We start from the raw sequence: 21602 nt of genomic DNA on the forward strand, positions 1-21602 counted from the left end.
TGAATGGAACAAGGGAACACTGCACAATTTAAAATTAAGAAAGGTAGGTGTCAAGACTGTATCCTTTCTCCATAACTACTCAATCTGTATGCTGAGCAAACCATTTAAGCGGCTGGGGTTTAAAAAAACAATGTGATATCAGGATTGGAGGAAGATTCATCAACAACCTGTATTATGCAGAGAACTCAAACTTGCTTACAGAAAGTAAGAGCTTAAAACTTTCACTGCAGAAAATCAAAGACTATTGTTTTCAATACAGATTACATCTCAACTTAAAGAAGACAAAAAATCCTCACCACCGGATCAACAGGCAACGTCATGATAGATGGAAAGAGACTGAAATTAACAATGATTTCATCTTGCTTGAATCTACAATCAACACCCTACATACTAGCATCCAAGATAAAAGAAAACACAACTTATTGCACTAAGAAAATCTACAGTCAGGGACTTCTCCTAGGTGATAAGGAGCACGGATGCGACTTTAAAGGTGCAACTGATTCAGGCCTTGGTCTTTTCAATTACTTGCTATGCATCTGAAAGTTGGACAGTGAGTAAGGCTAACAGAAGAACTGATGCCTTTGATCTGTGTTGGAGAAGAGTACTGAATATCCTATGGAATGACAAAAGAACAAATAATATGTCTTGGAGAAAAGTATCACCAGAGTGGTCCTTAGAGGCAAAGATGGTGAAACTTTGTCTCACATACTTTGGCCAGGTTATTAGGAGTGGTCAGTCCTTGTAAAGAGACATTTTGCTTAGTAAAGTGGAGGGTCAGCAAAAGAAAGGAAGACCCTCAATGAGATGGTGTGAAAGGAGCAGGAGCAAGGTGGGGAAGACTGAGCCCAATCTCTATTAACTCCTACAACTGTCTCCACCAATAATATCCACAGTAACAAACTTAACATCTAATTGCTGTGTCAGACACAGCAACCCCATGCTCCTGCACCTATTTCTATGAACCATTGTGTCTGGTGCTCATTGCAAACTGATTCACACACTTTACTCACTGTTGTGGGGTTTATGACAGAAAGATTGGGGATAGAGGAGGCAAAGGAAATTACACAGTGGAAATCTAAGTTTTAGTGAAAAGCAGACCCAAGCCAAGTTAACAGAAACACACAATTCCTCAATTAGTTCAGATAGCTTCTGTGGTGTCAGAAACTCTGAATATCAGCTTTTCTAGCCATTGCATTTGCCCTCATTACGGACATGGTCTTCAGCTATCTTAACTGTGGATACATGGCATTGCAATTCATCAACAGCTGTGGGACCAATATAAGAAAGCATTTTCCACACTGAAAACTGGTGGTAGAAAGAGGATGAAGAAACTATGGCAAGGTGTAACCAGAGGAACCCTCGAGACAGAGCCACAGTTAAAGGTTTTGTTTGCTGGATGATTGAAGAAAAAGGTGATGTGTAATAGCTCTGAGATAAAGTTTGCTGGATGATTGAGAAACTGAAATTAGACTTTCACTTGTTGATTAAGAAGCTGTCTGAACTAATTAAGGAATTGTGCCTTGTTAATCTAGGGAATGACAGAAGAAGAATCAAGACCTTTGAGACATGGTGCTGTAGAAGGGTACTCAACATCCCATGGACCACCAAGAGAACAAAGAGGTCTGTCCCAGAGAGGGTGAGATCAGGCTGCACCTTGGAGGTAGAATTTTGAACCTCTGTCTCACTTACACTGGGCATGTGACATCATACTTGGAAGGGTGGAGGAGAGGAAGACCCTGGGTAAGGTGGATTGACAAGAATAACTAGGGTAATGGGATGGGTGTCAGAGTCAGCTCTGAAGCTATCTGGATCTTCACTGTGTGATATCCTTTGCTCCACCCACTCCCCAACGTATTTCCCTAATAAACTCCACAACTGTGAACAAAGTCTGTGAGTCAATTTGCAACAAACATTGGACCCAATGATCGGTAGAAATAGGTGCAGAAGCATGATGGGTGACATGTCTGATCATTTAACTGTACCTTTTGCCTTCTTTATGAATGATATTCTGGTTATCTTCCTACAGCTAGTCTAGTCTTCATTCATTCGTGCTCAAGGCACCAACTGAGGGAGTTTTTAAACTCAGGTAGGATAGACTCAAGATCAAATTTTAGTTCTTGTGGATTTAATTTTCTTTAGCTTCAGCTTGAACTTGCATATGAATAGGTGATGGTCTGCGTCTGGCTTAGTTTTCACAACTGATATTGAGCTTCTCCAGCGATTCTCTCCACAGAGATAATCAATCTGATTCCTGTGTAAACCATCAGGTGAAGTCCATGTGTATAGTGGCCATTTATGTTTCTTTAAAAAGTTATTTGCAATGAATAAATCATTAATGGTGCAAAATTCTATTATTCTATCTCCAGCCTTACTTTTGTCACCAAGCCTATGTTTTCTGGCTACTGATCCTTCTTCTTTGTTCTCAACTTTTACATTCCAGTCACCCATTATTATTATTAATGCATCTTGGTTGCATGTTCAATCAATTTCTGACTGCAAAGGTTGGTAGAAGTCATTTATTTCTTCCTCTTTGGCTCTTTTATTGGTGCACAAACTTGAATGATAGTGGCATTAATAGGTCTTGTACGTGTATGGATGATGATGAGGATGATGATGATGACCCTGCTTCTCATGACACTGCATTTCAATATAGAACTAGAAATGGTCTTTTTAACTATGAATGCAACCCTGTTTTTCCTCACCTTTGCATCTATAGCACGATTAAAAATGTCCCATGCCAATCCACGTGAGCTTGCCAGTGCCTACTATGTCAATATTTATGTGTTCCATTTATTTCTTAATAGTGTCCAATTTTCCTACATTCATGGTTCTCACATTCCATGTTCCAGTCACTGGTGTCTGTTGCAGCTGTTCCTTCCCCTGTGTGTCCCAGTACGAGGGCTCTGCCTCTGATGCATCTCTGCCAGTCTAATCTGAGTGTGTGCTATTGGACATAGGGTTTTCAAAGGCCTGTTATTTTGGAAGTAGATGGCTAATTCTTCTTCCCAGTTTGTATTCCTTTGGATGCACAGCTTTAGAGCAGTATCTCACAGACAAGCATTTTACCCAAAAGAGTAAAAGAGAGTTTGCAGCTGGCTGCACAGCTAATTGATATAATATTGGTCCCACCGACCCACTTGGTACCTGTGAAGTGATTCCATTTCCCCTCGCCATCCTGCCAGCATCTGTTCTGATCCCTTGTCTCATTTCCATTTACTAGTACCATTTTCTCTCCTCCCTCTAACTAACCCTGACATGTCTCAGGTCTTTGGCCACTTCTGTCTGCTCCTTATTACCCATCTTCCACTGATGTTGGAGTTCAGCACTGGTCCAGGGTGGAGTAAGAATGGGAAGGGGGCAAATTGGCAGAGGAGTGGTGGGGAATAGATGATTAGGGGGTTGGGAAATTTAGAAAGTGGGTACACACAGACTGGCAGGGAAGAGGCACAGGCAGTGGGTGGTGGAAGCAGAAGTGGGGGAGCACAGACCAGCATTGGGGGGGGGGTGCAGCAAACAAGGCAGGGGTGATGGGGTGCTGACTGTGGAGGATAGGTAGTGCAGAGATCTCTGATGACCTCACTGGGGGTGGGCTGGAGTGTGGGGGCAAAAGGTCATTACAAAGTTAGAGGAGGGGAAAAAACCCAAGATGGATGTCAGAAGAGATGCCAAAGCAAAGGGAAGAAATCAGGAAGTTAAAGGGTTGAACAGATTTCAAAGTGTGTGGCTTGGAAAGACAAAGCAAAGTATTATAGTGAATTAAGCAAAGAGCTAGAGTCAGAAAATATAAAAGGACAAATTTGATCAGCATTTCATAAGCTAAAGCAAGGAAAGAACAAATTCAAGCCTCAAGTGGCAATATTTAATGATGCTATGGTCAGAATACTGAATGATCCAGGAAGCAAGAAAAGAGGATGGAGGGAGTATACAGAATCAAAGTACCAAAAAGAACTGGCTGACACAGAGAATTTCATGAAACAACATATGATCAGGAGCTGATGGTGACAAAGGAAGAAGTTTGAGCTGCTCTGAGGGAACTGGCAAAAATTAAAGCCCCAGGAATTGATGGAATACCAACTGACATATTTTAACAAACAGATACTTCCCTGGATGTGTTCACCAAACTGTGCCAAGCAATGTAGAGAAAAGCTACTTGGCCATCTTACTGGAACAAATCCAAACTTATTCTCATTCCAGAAAAAAAGATGATTCAACAGTGTGGAAATTATTGAACAGTATCACTAATATCATATGCAAGCAAAATCTTGAAGATTATCCAAAAATGACTGACAAAGAATTACCAGAAAGATAAACTTGGTTTAGAAGAGGCCGTGGCATTAGGGACACTACAACCAATGTCAGATGGATCTTGACTGAGAGCAGAGAATACCAGAAGAATGTCTATGTGTGTTTCATTGACTAGGCAAAGGCATTTGACTGCATGGATCACAACAAACTGTGGCTAACATTGAGAAGAAAAGGAATTCCAGAACACCTAACTGTGCTCATGTGAAACCTGTACTTGAATCAGGAATTCCAGAATACTCAATTGTGCTCATGCAAAACCTATACATGGACCAGGAAGCAGTCCTCAAAATAGAGCAAGAAAACACTGCACGGTTCGAAATCGGGAACATCAGGGATGTGTCTTGTTTCCACACCTTTTCAAAGTATATCCAGAACAGATCATCTAGGAGGCTGGGCTTTATGAGGAGGAATGTGGTATGAGCATTGCAGTTACTTGTAGTCACAACCTTGCTTGCTGAAACTGAGGAGATCTGAAGCATTTGCTGCAGAGGGTCAAGGACTGTAGTCTTTGACAAGGATTGTAACTTAACATCAAGAAACAAAAGATTCTCACCACTAGGCCAACTGGCAGCACCATGATAGACAGAGAAAGAGATGGAGACTGTTGACAATTTCAACTTGCTCGGCTCCACAATCAACAACACTCTTGGCACCAGCAGTCAGGAAATCAAAAGATGAACTGCATTGGGAAAATTTGCTGTCAGGGACCTCTCCAGAGTGCTAAATAACACCGATTTCAGTCTAGAAACTAAGATGCACCTGATCCAGGCCACGGTTTTTGTAATTACTTTCTACAAATCAGAAATCTGGACAATGACTAAGGACAACAGAAGGAGGATTAATGCCTTTTAGTTGTGGTACTGGAGAAGAGCATTGAATGTGCCATGGACTGCCAAGAGAACAAACAGGTTTGTCCCAGAGAGGGTGAAATCAAGTTTCTCCTTGGAGACAAGGATTTTGAAACTTGGTTTCATATACTTTGGGCATGTTGCCAGGAAAGACCAGTCCTTAGAGAAGGAGATCGTGCTTAGAAGGTTGGAGGGGCGGAAGAGAAGAGAAAGACCCCACATGACATGGATCGACATAGTAACTGGGTAAATGGGGTTAGGTGTGTCGGAATTAGTGACACTGACTCAAGATAGGTCAGAGTTCGGCGCTATTGTGTATAGGGTTGCTATGAGTTGTGTGGGACATGACAGCACATAAGCACAGATACAACATGGACATTATTAATGAGGACAGTACCCTTTATGAAACAGGTAAAAGCCAGACTGAGCCACCCCCACACTGCATCTGCTTCTTTCTCAATTAGTGTCAGAAGCAGCGGAATTCGCTGCTCCAGACTTAAAAACCATGGCTTGGTTATATAAATGTGGGACCTGGGAAGTATACAGTTAAAATGGTTATTGTTTGTTTCTACAAAGTGAAGAAGAAAATCAAAAGGTACTTTTGGTGCTACTAAGGTGGAAAGAAAAGCTGAGAAGCCTCTTTATGGCCTAAGACAAAAGGATAGAGAATGAAGATGAATCTGGCAATTTTTTTAAAGTCTATGTATGACTCCTCCCTCATTTCTATGTTATAATGTTCACATATATTCTAAAAATTAATATAAGGGATATGTAACATTAAGCTGGCAAGATGGTATCTAAAAATAACAAAAGGCAAGCAGGAGTTGCCTGTAAGTCAGAGCATCATATACCAGTGACTGCCTGTACATTGACCCACATGGAAGTAGAACTGCTAAATGTTTAGAAGTCTTTATTTTTTTATTTTTTTGTGTGTGTGCCATCAAATGGGATTTGACTGGTACAGGAGGAGATTGTCCCTCCTTCTCCAGCACAGCATCTGGTGGATTCAAACTGTGAGCCTCTGGAATTGCAATGTGGAAGTAATTTTTTAAAAAATCACCAACACAGGTCCTGTCTCAAGTATCAGCATTCACAATAAATATTTTTTTTATACAGTTTTATTCCTCCTTTGGTTTGAGTAATTTTTGTTATGTGCCATTGAGTTGCTTGCAACTCATAGCGACCCTATGTACAAGAGCCCTTAAACCTGCTCTATCCTGGGCCAACCTCACTGTCTCCGACACACTCACTCCCACCACTCCAATCACAGAATCGATCCATCTCATCGAGGGTCTTCCTCTCCTGCATCGTCCCTACACTCTCCCAAACATGACGTTCCTCTCCAAGGACTGGTCCCTCTTTGCAACATGCCCAAAGTATGTCAGACGAAGCTGCAGAATCCTTGACTCCAAGCAGCAGCCCGGCTTCACCCTCCCCAGGACAAACCTGTTTGTTTTCCTAGCAGTCCATGGTATGTTCAACACTTTTCTCCAGCACCACAACTCAAAGGCATCAATTCTCTTTTTATGATCCCTAGTCAATGTCCAACTCTCTGATGCATAGCATGCAACTGTAAAGACTATAACCCAGATCAGGTGCACCATAGTCTCCAGCCTGACATTGCATTTGATTCAATTTTGGTTTATACTATTTCAATCAAATGTGCATTAGTATGAGCTAGTTTAAATTGCTGAACAGAAAAAGGGACCTAAGAATTCTTTCAGTTATCATTTAAACAACAACAACAATCATTTCAAATAGAGTTTTCATGGGTAAAAGGAAGAGCTCATGTGGCTCAGTGATAAAGAACTTTCCTGCTGACTGATAGGTCGGCAGTTCAAACTCACCAACTGCTCCATGGGAGAATGGCAGGGCGACTTGCTTCTATAATAATTACAGCTGGGAAACTCTAACAACCAGTTCCAGGTCATCCAACAGAGTCATTTCTAAGCTGTAACTGTTAGAAATGGGCTTGATGGGTAAAAGTGCAATCCTTTATATCAAAACTACCAGAATGCAATTCATTGCAATCAAGGCAATCCGTGGAATAATGCTGAATGGAAAAAAGCCAATCTCAAATGGACACAGAATAAAAGCTCTGAACTGGAGAGCATATTCATGGCCATGAGGGGTCAGTGACAGTGGGGTTTGCCTTCAGAGGGGCCGCAGGAGGGAAATGTCTGTGGTGCTGTATCACTGGGAATACTGACCAATGTGGAGCTTCCTATGACTTTATATGTGGGATAATGTGCCCCAGAACCACACATATCATGAAACCAATGCCAGACTCCTGATTGGACATCGCCCAATAATTACGTAGAAGTAATCAACGAAGAGAAAGGGTAAAGGGGATTCAAAACCTCTTGCCAACGTAAGTGTGAATGTATAATTACATCAAGATAAATTATTTTAAGAGAAAAGTAAAAGAAAAAAAATTCAAGGGCTAAATTTAGACAGCACAGTTTAAAAACAGATTACAAAAGATGATGCAAATATTTTAGTCATGCACTTTACGGTACTGACTCCAGTACAGCTACAAGCCTGAGCTGTTGCTGTACATCTATGAAATGTCACCTCTAAGGACATCTCTCAGTGCTGCAGGGAGGGACTGTGCAGGTACAGTCTGACAGGCTGCACCACCCCTTACCGAAATCACTATCGTCATCCACTAGGATGATTTCATGGAGAAGGTATGCTGGCGTCCGGTCGATTACGCTGTGCACTGTCCGCAGCAAGGCAGAAAATGCTTCATTGTAGAAACAGATCACAACACTGGCAACTGGAAGATCAGGCGGGTAAGACTTGTCTTTACATCTGCAAAGAGAAATACGAGAACACTGTGACTACTGAATAGGCTCAAGATTTCACTGAAGCCTCTTTCTTGTTAATTTTTATAGTTTGCATACAATCATTCATATACTTTGTGCTTTATTCATGTACATTGTGTTTTATGCAATCAATATACACTGTATTTTAATCAATTACTAATGATCTATGCTTATTATCACACCATCTTTTCAAGGCCCTATTAAATCCTTCCTATTCCTTCACCCTCCCACCTGCCACTAACCTCTTCTATCCTTCCGATGTCCCGCGGCCCCTTTGTCATCTCCTTCTCATTTACCCCTTTTAAACATTTAGACACATCTGGGTTAGATTTAAAAAAAAAAAATTTAAGAAAACAATGTGGTTTCCTATTACATCTTCCTACTAATAATTTCTCCCTCTTTTGCCTGATATTGTGCTTATCTCTAAACAGATATTTTTCTTTTTCTTGTGCAAAGGTTACTTAAAAATGTATTATTTTACTGAAATCATTAATACTTTAATGCATGCAGTACTTGTAAGGCAGTGCACAGCTTTTCTTCAATGGTATCTCAAAAAGAAATTACAGAAATGTAAAACTTTCTATTTGAAAATTTTATTTATATCCAATAATAGAAAAATATTTATGCAGCCTATCATATCAAGATAAGAGAAGAACTGCCATGTAAGCAACTGTTTGACAAAAAGGCTTAAGTGGCTTTAAACCACAAAAGTCATTAACTTGAAATATATAATCCAGGTGGCATACAAGTCCTTCAATATCTGCACCTTATTCTTGCCTTCTGTCCTTCTCCCAGTAGAGCCAAAAAGTTTTCTGTTTCAGAATCATAAAATCAACTAGACTTGCTGGTTTGATAGAGACAGAACTCCTGAGCCTATGGTCCTTAGTCACTCTTCAAGCCAGGAACTGAGCAGACTCTCGTGTCTCAACCACAAGTAGCACTAAACAAGAACTGACAGAAGTATGTAAGGCACATACGCAGCATTCCTGGTATCTGGTACTTCTCTATGGTAGCCCAGGCGGTTACTAATAAGCATATTAAAGGCATGTTTCTGATAGCCCAGATCTCTCAGCTCCTGATCACGTACATTAAAAATCATACCTGTAAAAGAAAGAAGTTATGGGTCAGTGCATTAAATCGCAAAGGGACTGCTACAATGACTGTTACGATTGTAAGATAAAGAGAATCTTGACTTTATCTATTATAACCAGGGAATAGCCAAGTTTCTCAAATCTTGGTTGCCTCTAGTTTCAAGAAAGTAAATGCAGGTAAGATCTAACTCTTAACTGTCTAGTTCAAAGCAAGAGAACTGCAGCCATAAATAAAACCTGCTTACTAGACATCATTTTATGTTCTTTTTCTCACATTCAAGAAAAATAAATTACCTGTCACTAATAAAACCAGAAATTCAATGGTGATTATTTTCCATAAAAGCAGGAGACTGCAGAATTAAAAAGACCTCAACAGAATGCCCCAATTACGGATGTTTGGTATGAAACCCAAGAGAGACTAATGATAAACCATAATATGGGGTTCCATCAACTTTCTGGTTCCAGATCTTAGTCAGCCTCATATTCAAGAAATTCTTCCACAGCTCTAATCAAAACAACTGTAATTTAGCACTCCTGTCCCAACACTCTGTTGAAAATCTTACTTTTGCACAGACTAAGTCTTTTTTGGCTGCTGTTTTCCATATCAATACATTAGTCTCTCATCACAGAGCCAGTCCCTTGTAATAACATTTCCAGTCTGTTCATGAAAAACTAATTCCATCCAAAACCCATTCCTGATTAAGACATTCTGCATAACTGAAATAGAAGGGAATTTCCTGAACCTGGTGAAACATATATATGCAAAACCAAGAGCCAATATCATTTGCAATAGAGGAAGACTAAAAGCATCTTCTTTGTGAACAGACAAGAATACCCACTGTTGCCACTTCTATCGACTATTGTATTGAAGTGCTTACTAGGGCAATATGACTAGATAAGGAAATAAAAAACAGTAACGATCGGCAAAGAGATGGTAAAACTGCCACTATATGCAGATGATATTATACTGTATGCTGAAAATCCCAAGGACTCAACAAAAAAAACTTTTAGAGCTAGTAAACCAAATTCTGTTTGTTTATCCCCCTACCCAAAGGCTGTTTAAGTCTATATAATGGCTTGTCTCAGTGAGAAGACCAAAATAAGTTATACTTCTCTGCTAGAGCAAGCACAAATTGTGAGTTTTGCTCATATGCCACAGAGTGTTGCTTGCGTTAATAGACCAATTTAGTAGAGTCCAAAGATCAGTGGGATTCCTCTACAGTAACTTAGAGAACTCTGAGAAGGAAACCAAGAAAGCAATACCATTTACAATAGCCAACTACCCATATGTAGATACTTAGGAGTGAACTTACCTAGAGACACAAAAGACCTGTACAACTACAGAACATTTTTTAAAAAAAGTTTTTATTTTATTAATTTTTTGTGTGTATACCAGCAAATCAGATCTGATGACTAGTACAGGAGAAGATGACCCCTCCTTCTCCAGCAGAGCATCTAGTGGATTTAAACCACATACCTCTGGGATTACAGTGCAGCTTCTTTCCACTAGGCCACCAGAGCTCCCAAGAACATTTTTTGTGAAACACAATAAAAGACCTAAATAAATGTAAAACTGTGCCCTGTTCACGGACAGAAAGATTCAGTATTGTGAAAATTATGAGACACAGGTTCAACACAATCGCAATACAGATATCAAATTCACTTTTCAAGGTAATCTAAAGGGAAACTGCTAAGTTTATTTGGAGAGTAGAGGGATGCCAAATAAGCAAAGCAGTTCTGAAAAACAAAAATGAAGTGGGAGGCATATTATTCCCCGACCTCAAAACCTACATCAGCTCAGTGCACTCACCACGGTGGCCCCCATGCCAGGACTACAGATACGGCAGCCACTGGCAACACTGAGCCTGGTTCTGGAGCTGGCCTCAGGGCTCCCCACAGTCTGGGCTGGGCGGATGCTACACCCTATCGAGCAGCCCCCCCCGCCCCCCCCCCCCCCCCGGTGTGGCTGTTCACGGAGAAGGAGCTGGCTCGCTATAATGGGGAGGAGGAAGATCAGCCTACCTACATGGAAGTGAAGGCTGTGATATTTGATATCACTTCTGGAATGGAGTTTTATGGGAGAGGTGCCCCTTACAATGTCTTGACTGGGAAAGACTCCACCAGAGGGGGTGGCCAAGATGACCCTGGACCCCGCAGTCCTCGCTCATGACACGACAGGGCTCACGACCAAGGAGCTGGCATCCCTGGATGACATCTTCACACGGGTGTACAAGGCCAAATACCCCATCATCGGCTACACAGCCCGCAGGATTCTTAATGAGGATGACAGCCCCAACTTGGACTTCAAGCCTGAAGACCAGCCCCATTTTGACATAAAGGAAGAGTTTTGAGTCCCATCTGCAGGTTCAGGGTCTTGGGATAGTGGGGCAGGGTGGAAGCTAGCAATATCTGTTTCCTGAAACCTCTTCATCACCCAGATCTAAATAAAACAGGTGTTGGACCTGGGGGAAAAAAAAAAAACCCAAACCTACCACACATTAAAACAACTACAGAAAAGTTCAATAGAGCAGCAAACAACATGCTGGCGAGGTTGTGGAGAATCTGTGACCCTTAGTCACTACTGGTGGGAGTATAAAATAGTGCAACCACTCTGGAGGCTCGTTCTAAAAAAGTTGGAAATAGAAATACCATTTGACCAGCAATTCCACTGCTGGGGATATACCTAAAGAAATCACATCTCACCACAACAAGATAAAGGTAAATAATCCAATAGAAAAATGGGCACAGGATATGAACAGATATTCACCGAAGAAGACATTCAGATGGTTAACAAGCACATGAAGAAATGTTCAAAACCCCTAGCTCTAAGAGAGATGCAAATCAAAACAACTATGAGATATCACCTCACCCCAGTCAGAATAACAAAATTTAACAGAACAGCAAGCAACAAATGCTGGCAAGGTTGTGGAGAAACTGGAACACTTATTCACTGTTGGTGGGAGTGTAAAATGGTGCAACCACTGTGGAAGGTGGTATGGCACTTTCTCAAAAAGTTGCAAATAGACATACCATTTGACCCAGCAATTCCACTACTGGGAATATACCCCAAAGAGACCATAACTGACATCCAAGCAGATATATGCACACCCATGTTTATTGTAGCTTTGTTCAGCAAGGAGTTGGAAACAACCTAAGTGCCCAGCAACAAATGAATGGATAGAGAAGCTGTGGCATATTCACACAATGGAATACTATGCTGCATTGAAAAACAAGGAACTCATGCAATATTATTCAAAAGGGGTGACCCTGGAGGACATTATGCTGAGTGAAGTATCTCAGTCACAAAAGGACAAATACTGCATACTGCCACTGTTGTAAAACAGGACTGACCTTGGGGTTGGGGAGAGACTGAGAAAGATGAGTTCAATAATGTATACTGCACTGAAACAGATGAGGGAGAAAACTGTTTAAAAGTGATATGTGATTAGGTATTTTTGTCATGACAGGAGTCCAGAGCGAAGGCTGTATAGTGGAGTGGACCTAGGGGGAGGGTTTGTAAAGCAATGAAAGAATTTTTCTTTTACTTTTCCAAGAGGGTAGTGTACTAAGTGGGAGGGGAGAAAAGTGCAACAATGAATGAATGGAAATCCAAAGTCTCTGTCAATTTTTACTGAAATAATAAATTTAAATAAAACAAACAGAAAAATCAGATCTGCCACCTAAACCGCTATATGCATAGCCATGTTTATGGCTGCGTTGTTCACAACAGCAAAGAGATCAAAACAACCCAAGTGTCCATCAACAAACGAATGGATAGAGAAGCTGTGGTATATTCACACAATGGAATACTGCAGCACTGAAAAACAAAGAACTCAGAAAATATTATAAGAAATGGGTGACCCTGGAGGACATTATGCTGTGTGAAATATCTCAGTCACAAAAGGACAAATAATGCATAATGCCACTGTTATAAAACAGGACTGACATGGAGGTTGGAGGGAAACTAATAAAGAGGGGATAAATAATGAACACTGCATTGAAACAGATAAGGGAAAGAACTATTTGAGAGGAATATAGGATTAGGTATTATTTGCCTGACAACAGTCCAGAATAAGAGGTGCATTTCAAAGTGGACTGAGGTGCAGGGAAAGGGATTAAATTGTGAAACAATTAAAGAACTTTAAAAAAATCCAATAACACAAAACCCCACTACACAGCAGCAGTAACCAAAACAGCATGGTACTGGTACAATTACAGGCACAAAGACCAATGGAACAAAATTGAGAACCCAGAAATGGACGCATCTATCCACAGTGAACTGATATTTGACAAGGAAATAAAACTTACCAAATCGGGAAATGACAACCTCTCCATCAAATGGTGCTGGCATAACTGGACTGCTAACTGCAGAAGTCAAAAACAGGATCTACATCTCACACCATACACAAAAATATACTCAAAGTGGATCAGAGACTGGGAATAAAGTCCCAAACTATAAAGTTCTTAAGAGACAAACTGAAATCAAGCTTAGAAGGCCTAGTCTAGGGTATAAAGAGACTGCTAAATACAGCCAGAAATGCACAATCTGAAGAGGATAAATTTGATGATTTTAAAGATTAAATCTCTGTGCTCATCAAAATCTTTTTCCATCAGGGTGAAAAGAAAACCTACTGACAGGGAAGAAATATTTGGCAATATCATTTCAGACAAGGGTCTCATAAAGAAAGTTTACAGAATACTCCTAGGCCTCTAAAAGAAAAAGACTGACAACACAATTACAAAATAGGCAAGAGACATGGAAAGACTTTTAAAAGAGGAGGACATTCAGCTGGCCAACAAACACATGAAGAAATGCTCTAAATCACTGGCAAGAAGAGAGATGTAAATCAAAACCACAATGAGATACCATCTTATGCCAGTAGCAGTGGCAAAGTTTAGCAGGACATCAAGTAATAAATGTTAGAGAGGGTGTGACAAGATAGGAACGCTTATACATTGTTGGTAGGATTGTAAAATGGTACAACCACTCTAGAAGGCAGTTTGGTGCTCCCTCAAAAAGCTGAACACAGAGATTCCATATGCCCCAGCTATTCCACTGCTCAGGATATACCCTGAGAAAATGAGAACTGAGGCACAAACAGAGACTTGTACAACAATGTTCACAGCTACATTATTCACCATTGCAAGAACATGGAAATAGCCCAAACGTCAACCGCAATAGAATGGACTGAGAAATTTTAGTACATTCACACAATGGAATACTACGCAGCACACAGGAACAATGATTTTGTAAATCACTACCTAACTTTGGAGGAACTAGAGAGCATTATGCTAAGTGAACTAACTCATTTTCATAAAGACAAATACTGTATAAGACCATTATTGCAGAACAAGTATGAGGATCCAACGAGGGGAGGGCGAGCAGAGGGGTGAGAATAGACAGGGATGAGGATGAAGGGTTTAATCACAGGGTCGCACAATCTGCTGGGTGGAAGGAGGTGTGAATAAAGGAAAGAGGAAAGATTCAGTGTGAAAAACAATGTATATGAACTTTGAAAGAAAACCAAATAAACCTAATTCCACTCGATGTTAACAGATTTTTAAGGGTAAAAAAAGTTTTTAAGGTCAAACAAATTAGAGAGCTGCTGGATTCTTAAAGGTCAAATTGTTGTTGTAAGTTGCTGTTGAGTCAAGTAAGACCCACAGCAAGCCCATGAACAACAGATCTGAACCCTGCCCTATCCTGTGTCATTCGCATTACCCTGACACACTTGAGCCCATTGCTGCAGTCACTGTATCAACCCATTTGTTGAGGGTCTTCTATTTAGCCAACCCTTCACCTTTCTAAGCATTATGTCCCTCTCCAAGGAATAGCCTCTCCTAACAACATGTCCAAAGTATATGAGGTGAAGCTTTGTCTTCTTTGCTTCTGACTGTACTTTTCCAAGACATATCTGTTCATGGGATATTTAGTACTCTTCTCCAGCATCACAATTCAAAGGCATCATTTCTTCTCCTGTCATCCTAATTCACTGTCCAGGTCTCAGACTATAGCACTGCTCCTTAATAATTTGGAGAGGTCCTTGACTGCAGATTTTCCCAGCTCAATATGTCTCTTGATTTCCTGACTGCTGGTACCATGGATGTTGATTGTGAATCTAAATATGATAAAATTGTTGACATTTTCAGTATTTTCTCTGTCTATCAGATTGTCTACCTGCCCAGTGGTGAGGATTTTTGTTCATCCTATTGTTGTTATGTGCTGTCAAGTCAAGTATGACTTGTTGCAACCCTGGGAACAACAGACCTGACTCTATCTTATCCTGCACCACCTCATTATCACGTGAGCCCACTGCTGCAATCACTGTCACTACATCTCGATGAGGGTCTTCTTCTGTTTTGCTGACCCTCCACCTTTCTAAGCATGCTATCTCACATAATTTTGTTTTAACTAATGATTTTTGAGCATCATTTCATGTGCTTGCTGGTCATACGTATGTATTCTTCAGACAATGACTACTGTTTTGTAAATTTTAAATTTTATCATTTGTCTTTTTGTTGCTGAGTTTTAAGAGTTTCTCTATTCTGTATATTAGGGTTATCAAGTATATAATTTGGAAAACTATTTTCCCATTCTGTAGTTGTCTGTTTGACTTTGTTGTACAAATTTTCAAATTTTGATAAAACCCTATTTATCTATTTTTTGTCTATATTTCTTGGGCTTTTCATGTCTCATCTAAGAAATAAATGTTGAATCTAAGGTCTCAAAGATTTATCCCTATATTGTTCTCTAAAGAGTATTAACATCTTAGCTCTCACATTTAAGTGTGTAATTCATCTGAGGTTATGGGGTTTTTTATCCAGTGTAAAGTGTAGGTTCAATTTCACCTCTTTTGCATGTGAAGATTTCGCAGTCCCAACAGTATTTGTCGAAAAGACTATTTTTTCTCCATTAAATAACTTTGGCATCCTCATTAAAAATTAATTTATCATAGATACATGGGTTCATTTCCGGACTCTCAATTCTATTTCACTGATCTATATCCTTATAGCAGTGTCACACTGCTTTGAGACGTTTTGAAACTGGTAGGTGTTGAGGCCTCCAACTCTGTTCTTTTTCAAGACTGTTTTCAATATTCAAGGTTTGTCATAGATTTAACTATGTTTCCCCACAATACATGAATATAAATCATGATAATGTGGATGTCATGTGATGATCCTCTATAATCTGACAAACCAAATTGTTGTAGGCGGGTGAAGGGGGGAGTGTAGCACCCTTTAATCCCATCACAGCGCTAACTTGATGAAGAGGATTTTCAGTAGGCTGTGGCCTGTAAATTTTTTTTCTCTCACAAGAGATAAAAGGAGAGGAAAACTAGCCAATAAAATGAAGCACGTCTACATTGCCATTTAATTTTTTCATATTAAATTTTATAATCAATGAACCCAGTATGTCCTATTTATTTATATCTTCTTTACTTCATTTCAGCAATGTTTTATAATACAATGTATGAGTCAGGTATCTTCCTAAAGTTATTCCTAAGTATTTTATACATTTTTTTATGCTTTGTAAATGGAACTGTCTTCTTAATTTCATTTGCAGCTGTTCACTGTCAGTGCACAGACACAGAAATGAGACTTGCATACTGCAGCAGAAGTGAATTAATTTATTAGCTCTAATATTTTATAATAGCTTCAAGATTTTCTATAAAGAATATGGTTTTTAAGTTAGAAAATTTAAAATATCTACAAATCTCTCATTACTTCTCTTAAAGGCAAATAAAAATCATTCAAAATGGTAAACGAAGAAACTACCACATTCTTTTCTTTTTCTCCTCCTACCACATTCTTTTATTAAAAGAACTATGGAAAAATTAGGGAGCTCTGGTACCTTAGTGATAAGAAACTAAGCTACCAACACAAAGGTCCATGGTTCGAATCTACCGGCTGCTCCACAGGAGAAATACTGACAATCTCCTCCCATACAATTTACTGCCTCTGAAAAGCTGCTGGAGGGTCAGCTATGGGTTATTTCCTACTCCAGGGTACACAAAAAGAACATGTACAAATTATTCTAAACTTTCCCATTAAGGCTTTTAAAATATTTACATAGCCATTTGATAGAACAGTTTGGTACAACTGAGTCCTCATCTGATTTTTTAAAAAAAATTTATTATTAATGTCAATGAAAATTTACAGAGACTTTGGGTTTCCACTCATTCACTGTTGTACTTTTCTCCCCTCCCAACTCTCCCCCCTTAGTACACTACCCTCTTGGAAAAGTAAAAGAAAAATTCTTTCATTGTTTTACAATCCCTCCCCCCAGGTCCACTCCACTATGCAACCTTTGCTCTGGACTCCTGTCATGACAAAAATACCTAATCACATATCACTTTTAAACAGTTTTCTCCCTCATCTGTTTCAATGCAATATACATTATTGAACCCATCTTTCTCAGTCTCCCCCCAACCCCAAGGACAGTCCTGTTTTACAACAGTGGCAGTATGCAGTATTTGTCCTTTTGTGACTGAGATACTTCACTCAGCATAATGTCCTCCAGGGTCACCCCTTTTGAATAATATTGCATGAGTTCCTTGTTTTTCAATGCAGCGTAGTATTCCATTGTGTGAACATACCACAGCTTCTCTATCCATTCATTTGTTGATGGGCACTTAAGTTGTTCCCAACTCCTTGCTATTATGAACAAAGCAGCAATAAACATGGGTGTGTATATATCTGCTTGGATGTCAGTTATGGTCTCTTTAGGGTATATTCCCAGTAGTGGAATTGCTGGGTCAAATGGTATCTCTATCTGCAACTTTTTGAGAAAGCGCCATACCACCCTCCATAGTGGTTGCACCATCCTCATCTGATTTTTATTTTTTGTATTTTTTTTTTCTCATCTGATTTTTAATACTTCCAACATCACAGATTAGAAAGTCATTAAGGAACTCTCAAAATCTCTGTTTCTACTTCTTGGTTACTTATTATTTCAAGTTTTCATGAAAAAAGTTTTCTTTTTTACATTTTAAATATAAATGGCTCATTCAGTCCTTAAAATAAAATCTGCTAAATTCCAAGTCTCTGGAATTATAACATTCAAAGACATATTATTACCACATTAGATAAGAAACAATTTTGAAAGAAAAAAAGCTTTCCACTCTATGATCAGATTAAATAAACTGCTATATTGAATAGCTACATAGTCCAGTGCTTTCATAATTATAAGTGGAAATCTTATTAGCAATAAGTAGTCCCAGCTTATTTCTAAATCTTTTATCTGTTTTTTTTCAATTAAACCTACCTTTCAAAGTAAATTAAATACACTCAAGCCCTCTTTCATTTTTCTTCATTAACTAAACCTAGTGATCAAAATCTTCCTCCATTTCCATTTTCCTTCCTGTCCTCTAATTTTTCTTTCCAACCCTATCTTCTCTAGACCGTGTTAAGGTCTCCTCCACGTCTTTCCAGGATATGGAAGTCAAAATTAGACAAATCAGGACACAAGTCCTTGGGGAGACTTGCTAAAAATCACAGAACCCCAGATAAAAATAAATCAGTAAAGGGGATTAAAAAAGACCTATTTCTAATCTCCTAAACAACCTATGGTTGAAAGCATAATTAAACGTAATATTCCAAAATACTCTGGAATGATACTTAGTAAAAAAAATGGTACTTAGTAAAAAAATCAAATCCATTTACTTACCTAATTCAGGTGAAAATTTCAAATTGCCCTTTTCTGGATCTTCGATATGATTATCTCTCACGTCGCCCAACTTGCTTGCTTTGAACTGTGGCTCTAACACTCGACTGGGACCTCGTGTGAAACGGGGATACAACTTTTTGGGGAATGGCCCGTGGGGTCCAGACCCCTTGATGGGCACATTCTTAAGTGGCTGAGTCACTTCACTGAAGTTGAAATAAATGAAGAGCAGAGCGGTCCAGGTCACAGAGGTAAAAAGGCATCCATAACAGAAATAGCGCACTGTGACACTTCCCATCATAGAACTAGCATAGCGGAAAGGCCATTTTCAGTTTTCTGAAAAAGACGGGAAAAATCTGTTAGAAAGCTCAGCACATTTGTAAATCATCTACTAAATGCATATCCACTGTTTTCCAAGCTGCTGAGCAGCTCTTCTAAATTATTTACGTAAGGCCCCAAGCGTGACATTAACAAAGATTCAAAGATAAACAGATTTTTTTGGATATCACTGGGAACAAAAAGAGAAGCTTCAGAAACTGAAAACATAGACAAATGTGTGGGTGCTCAGAGGGCCAATGGTGCAACACAGCTGGTGGGTTCTCTTGTCTTAGTTAGTGAAGGCTTCTTTACGTTGGGCTGGAACACTTTCTGTTTGTTCATTTCCCCTCAAATAAACAGGTCAGGTTTAACTTCTCATGAGGAAAATACAAATGTCGTGTGTATTTTGACAGTACATCTAAGCCTCCTTCTAACTCTAAAAAATGAAAATACTCTTTTTCAAGCACAAGATATTAAAATCTGTTCTGGATAATAAGTAGACGAGAGGTTGAGGGAGTTCCATTTTCTAATCAAAAGTTAAACCTGCCCTAGTGGCTACTCTAGATTCAACAGTCACAAATGCATTTATAAACTGTAACAGAAAATGTTCAGATTCTTGTTTTCTCTCACCTTGTGAAGTTTTATAAAATAAGGCACAAAAGCAGAATATATGGCATGAAACCACAATTTCCCCTAAGTTTTGTGATAATATCAGGTCTTCATAGAGGTCTTCCACGCCTGGCTTCCTGAGGAATTCTTTCTAAATGACTATGTAGGACATTCCATTTAGAACACATATAGAAAACAAGCTCAGTGAACTGGCTGAAGGAAGTGAAACGTGACAGAAGTAATGTGCACATAAAAGAAAACTCCAGAGAGAGTACTTAAAGTTACTTTATACTTCTAAAATAGAAAGTAATTTAAAATTAATATTATCACCACCAAAGTATCAGAACAAAGCAAATCAGCATCAGGCCTGACTTCAAAATGAAATTGCTTTGTGAAAGGGTATGCCACAGGCTTAAAACATGGTAAGTAGGTCAATTTCTTAAACCAAGAACTATTAAAATAGCTCAATGCACGTTAGATAAAAACAAACAAACAAAAAAACCCCAAAAACAAAACCTCTTTAACGGCAATCAAATGCAGACAGGTGGCTAGAAGTGACTAAAAGTCAAAGGAAAATCATGAAAGGGCCAAAAAAAACCCCAAAATCTAAAAAAATCATCTGAAAGGACAAAGAAAAGCCTACTACTGTTGCATAGAGTTGACGCCTATGACCTTCCATCAGGAATCCCTATCTTTTATCTGAGGAGTAGCTGGCAGATTCAAACTGTCAGCCTTTTGGTTAGCAGTCCAACACACAAATGGCTATTGTATCCATTGTGAGCACTTTTTCAACTGCAGCCTTTGAGCTGTGGTGCTGGAGTACTGAATATCCCATGGTCTGCCAAAAGAACAAACACGTATGTCTTGGAAAAGGTGCAGCTGGAGTGCTCCAGGGAGGCAACGATGGCAAAGCTTTGATTCTCATTCTTTAGACATGTTCTTAGGAGAGGCTATTCCTTGGCAAAGGGTATCATGCTTAGAAGGCTGGAGGGTCAGCAAAACAAAGAAAGACCTCTATCAAGATGGATTGGCATGGTGACTGCAGCAATGGGCTCAAATGTATCAGAGAAAGTGAGGATGGCACAGGATAGGACAAGATCCAGGTCTGTTGTTCACAGGGTTGCTCTGAGTCATACTCAACAGCACCTAACAAGAATAATGTACAAAGAAAAACACAAATATATAACAGGAAGTACATGTTCTCTAAGCAAGATAAAGGAAACAACTAGAACAAATGAAAAAAAACAAAAAGAGGTGCATATATGGAATGCAGAGAGTCCTGATATTGAAGAAAAACAGTCCATTTCAACTAAAACCAGATATTTTAACTTTCTAGTATATTTGCTTGAATATCTAGGTCTGGTGGCCAAGAGGCAAGAAGCTGCACTGCAAACCTGAAGGCATGCAGTTTGAATACAGCAGCTCTGCAGAAGAAGGATGGACAATCTCCTCTTACACAATTAACTGCCTCTGAAAACATGCCAGAGGGTCAGCTATGGGCCGGTTCTGATTCTACTGCACAGAAGAAGTAGGTAAAAGGCAAGCAAGCAGCAGGCAAGCAACAAAAACAAAAGCACTGCCTCCGTGGCAGCCTATGAAATCCGAAATTAAAAACTGTTCTGCATGAAGAACTGTGCGTTCTACAATTATGTAATGAGAAGTGTAGTTAGAGATTGAGCTCTTCAAGCCTTCTACTTGCATCCTGGAACCCCCTGGACTCAGAAAGCAGCCGTGAAGCAAGCCAGTCCATCTTCTTAATCACAGGAACCACTAGCACTCAAAGACAGCTCTGACATTTGACTCTTGATTTTTTTCTTTTCTTATCTCAATCCTCATCATGGTGTCCAAACCCCCAACAAATCTGATTCTGATGAATAAGGACCCTAACATGGCAGAACAGTGTTCACAGCGTTCCCAAAGGTATAAAGCTCTGTGGAAG

At 39.5% G+C, this 21602-nt stretch overlaps 1 protein-coding gene and 1 pseudogene across 1 annotated transcript in view; one reads left to right on the top strand and one right to left on the bottom strand.

Annotated features, from left to right (window-relative positions):
• Positions 1-19037, bottom strand: part of GALNT11 (UDP-N-acetyl-alpha-D-galactosamine:polypeptide N-acetylgalactosaminyltransferase 11 (GalNAc-T11)) — a 53726-nt gene extending 34689 nt beyond the window's left edge. The window contains exons 1-3 of the mRNA XM_006895187.1: positions 18740-19037; positions 8959-9082; positions 7801-7967 (exon numbers count right to left, since the gene is read on the bottom strand). Coding sequence (XP_006895249.1) covers positions 7801-7967; positions 8959-9082; positions 18740-19037 — 589 coding nt within the window. The remainder of the gene's footprint in view (positions 1-7800; positions 7968-8958; positions 9083-18739) is intronic.
• LOC102868429 lies at positions 10896-11423 on the top strand (annotated as a pseudogene).
• Positions 19038-21602: the final 2565 nt, after the last annotated feature.

Source organism: Elephantulus edwardii, unplaced genomic scaffold, assembly GCF_000299155.1.
Source record: "Elephantulus edwardii isolate Elephantulus edwardi_28Jun2011 unplaced genomic scaffold, EleEdw1.0 scaffold00161, whole genome shotgun sequence".
Taxonomy (NCBI): domain Eukaryota; kingdom Metazoa; phylum Chordata; class Mammalia; order Macroscelidea; family Macroscelididae; genus Elephantulus; species Elephantulus edwardii.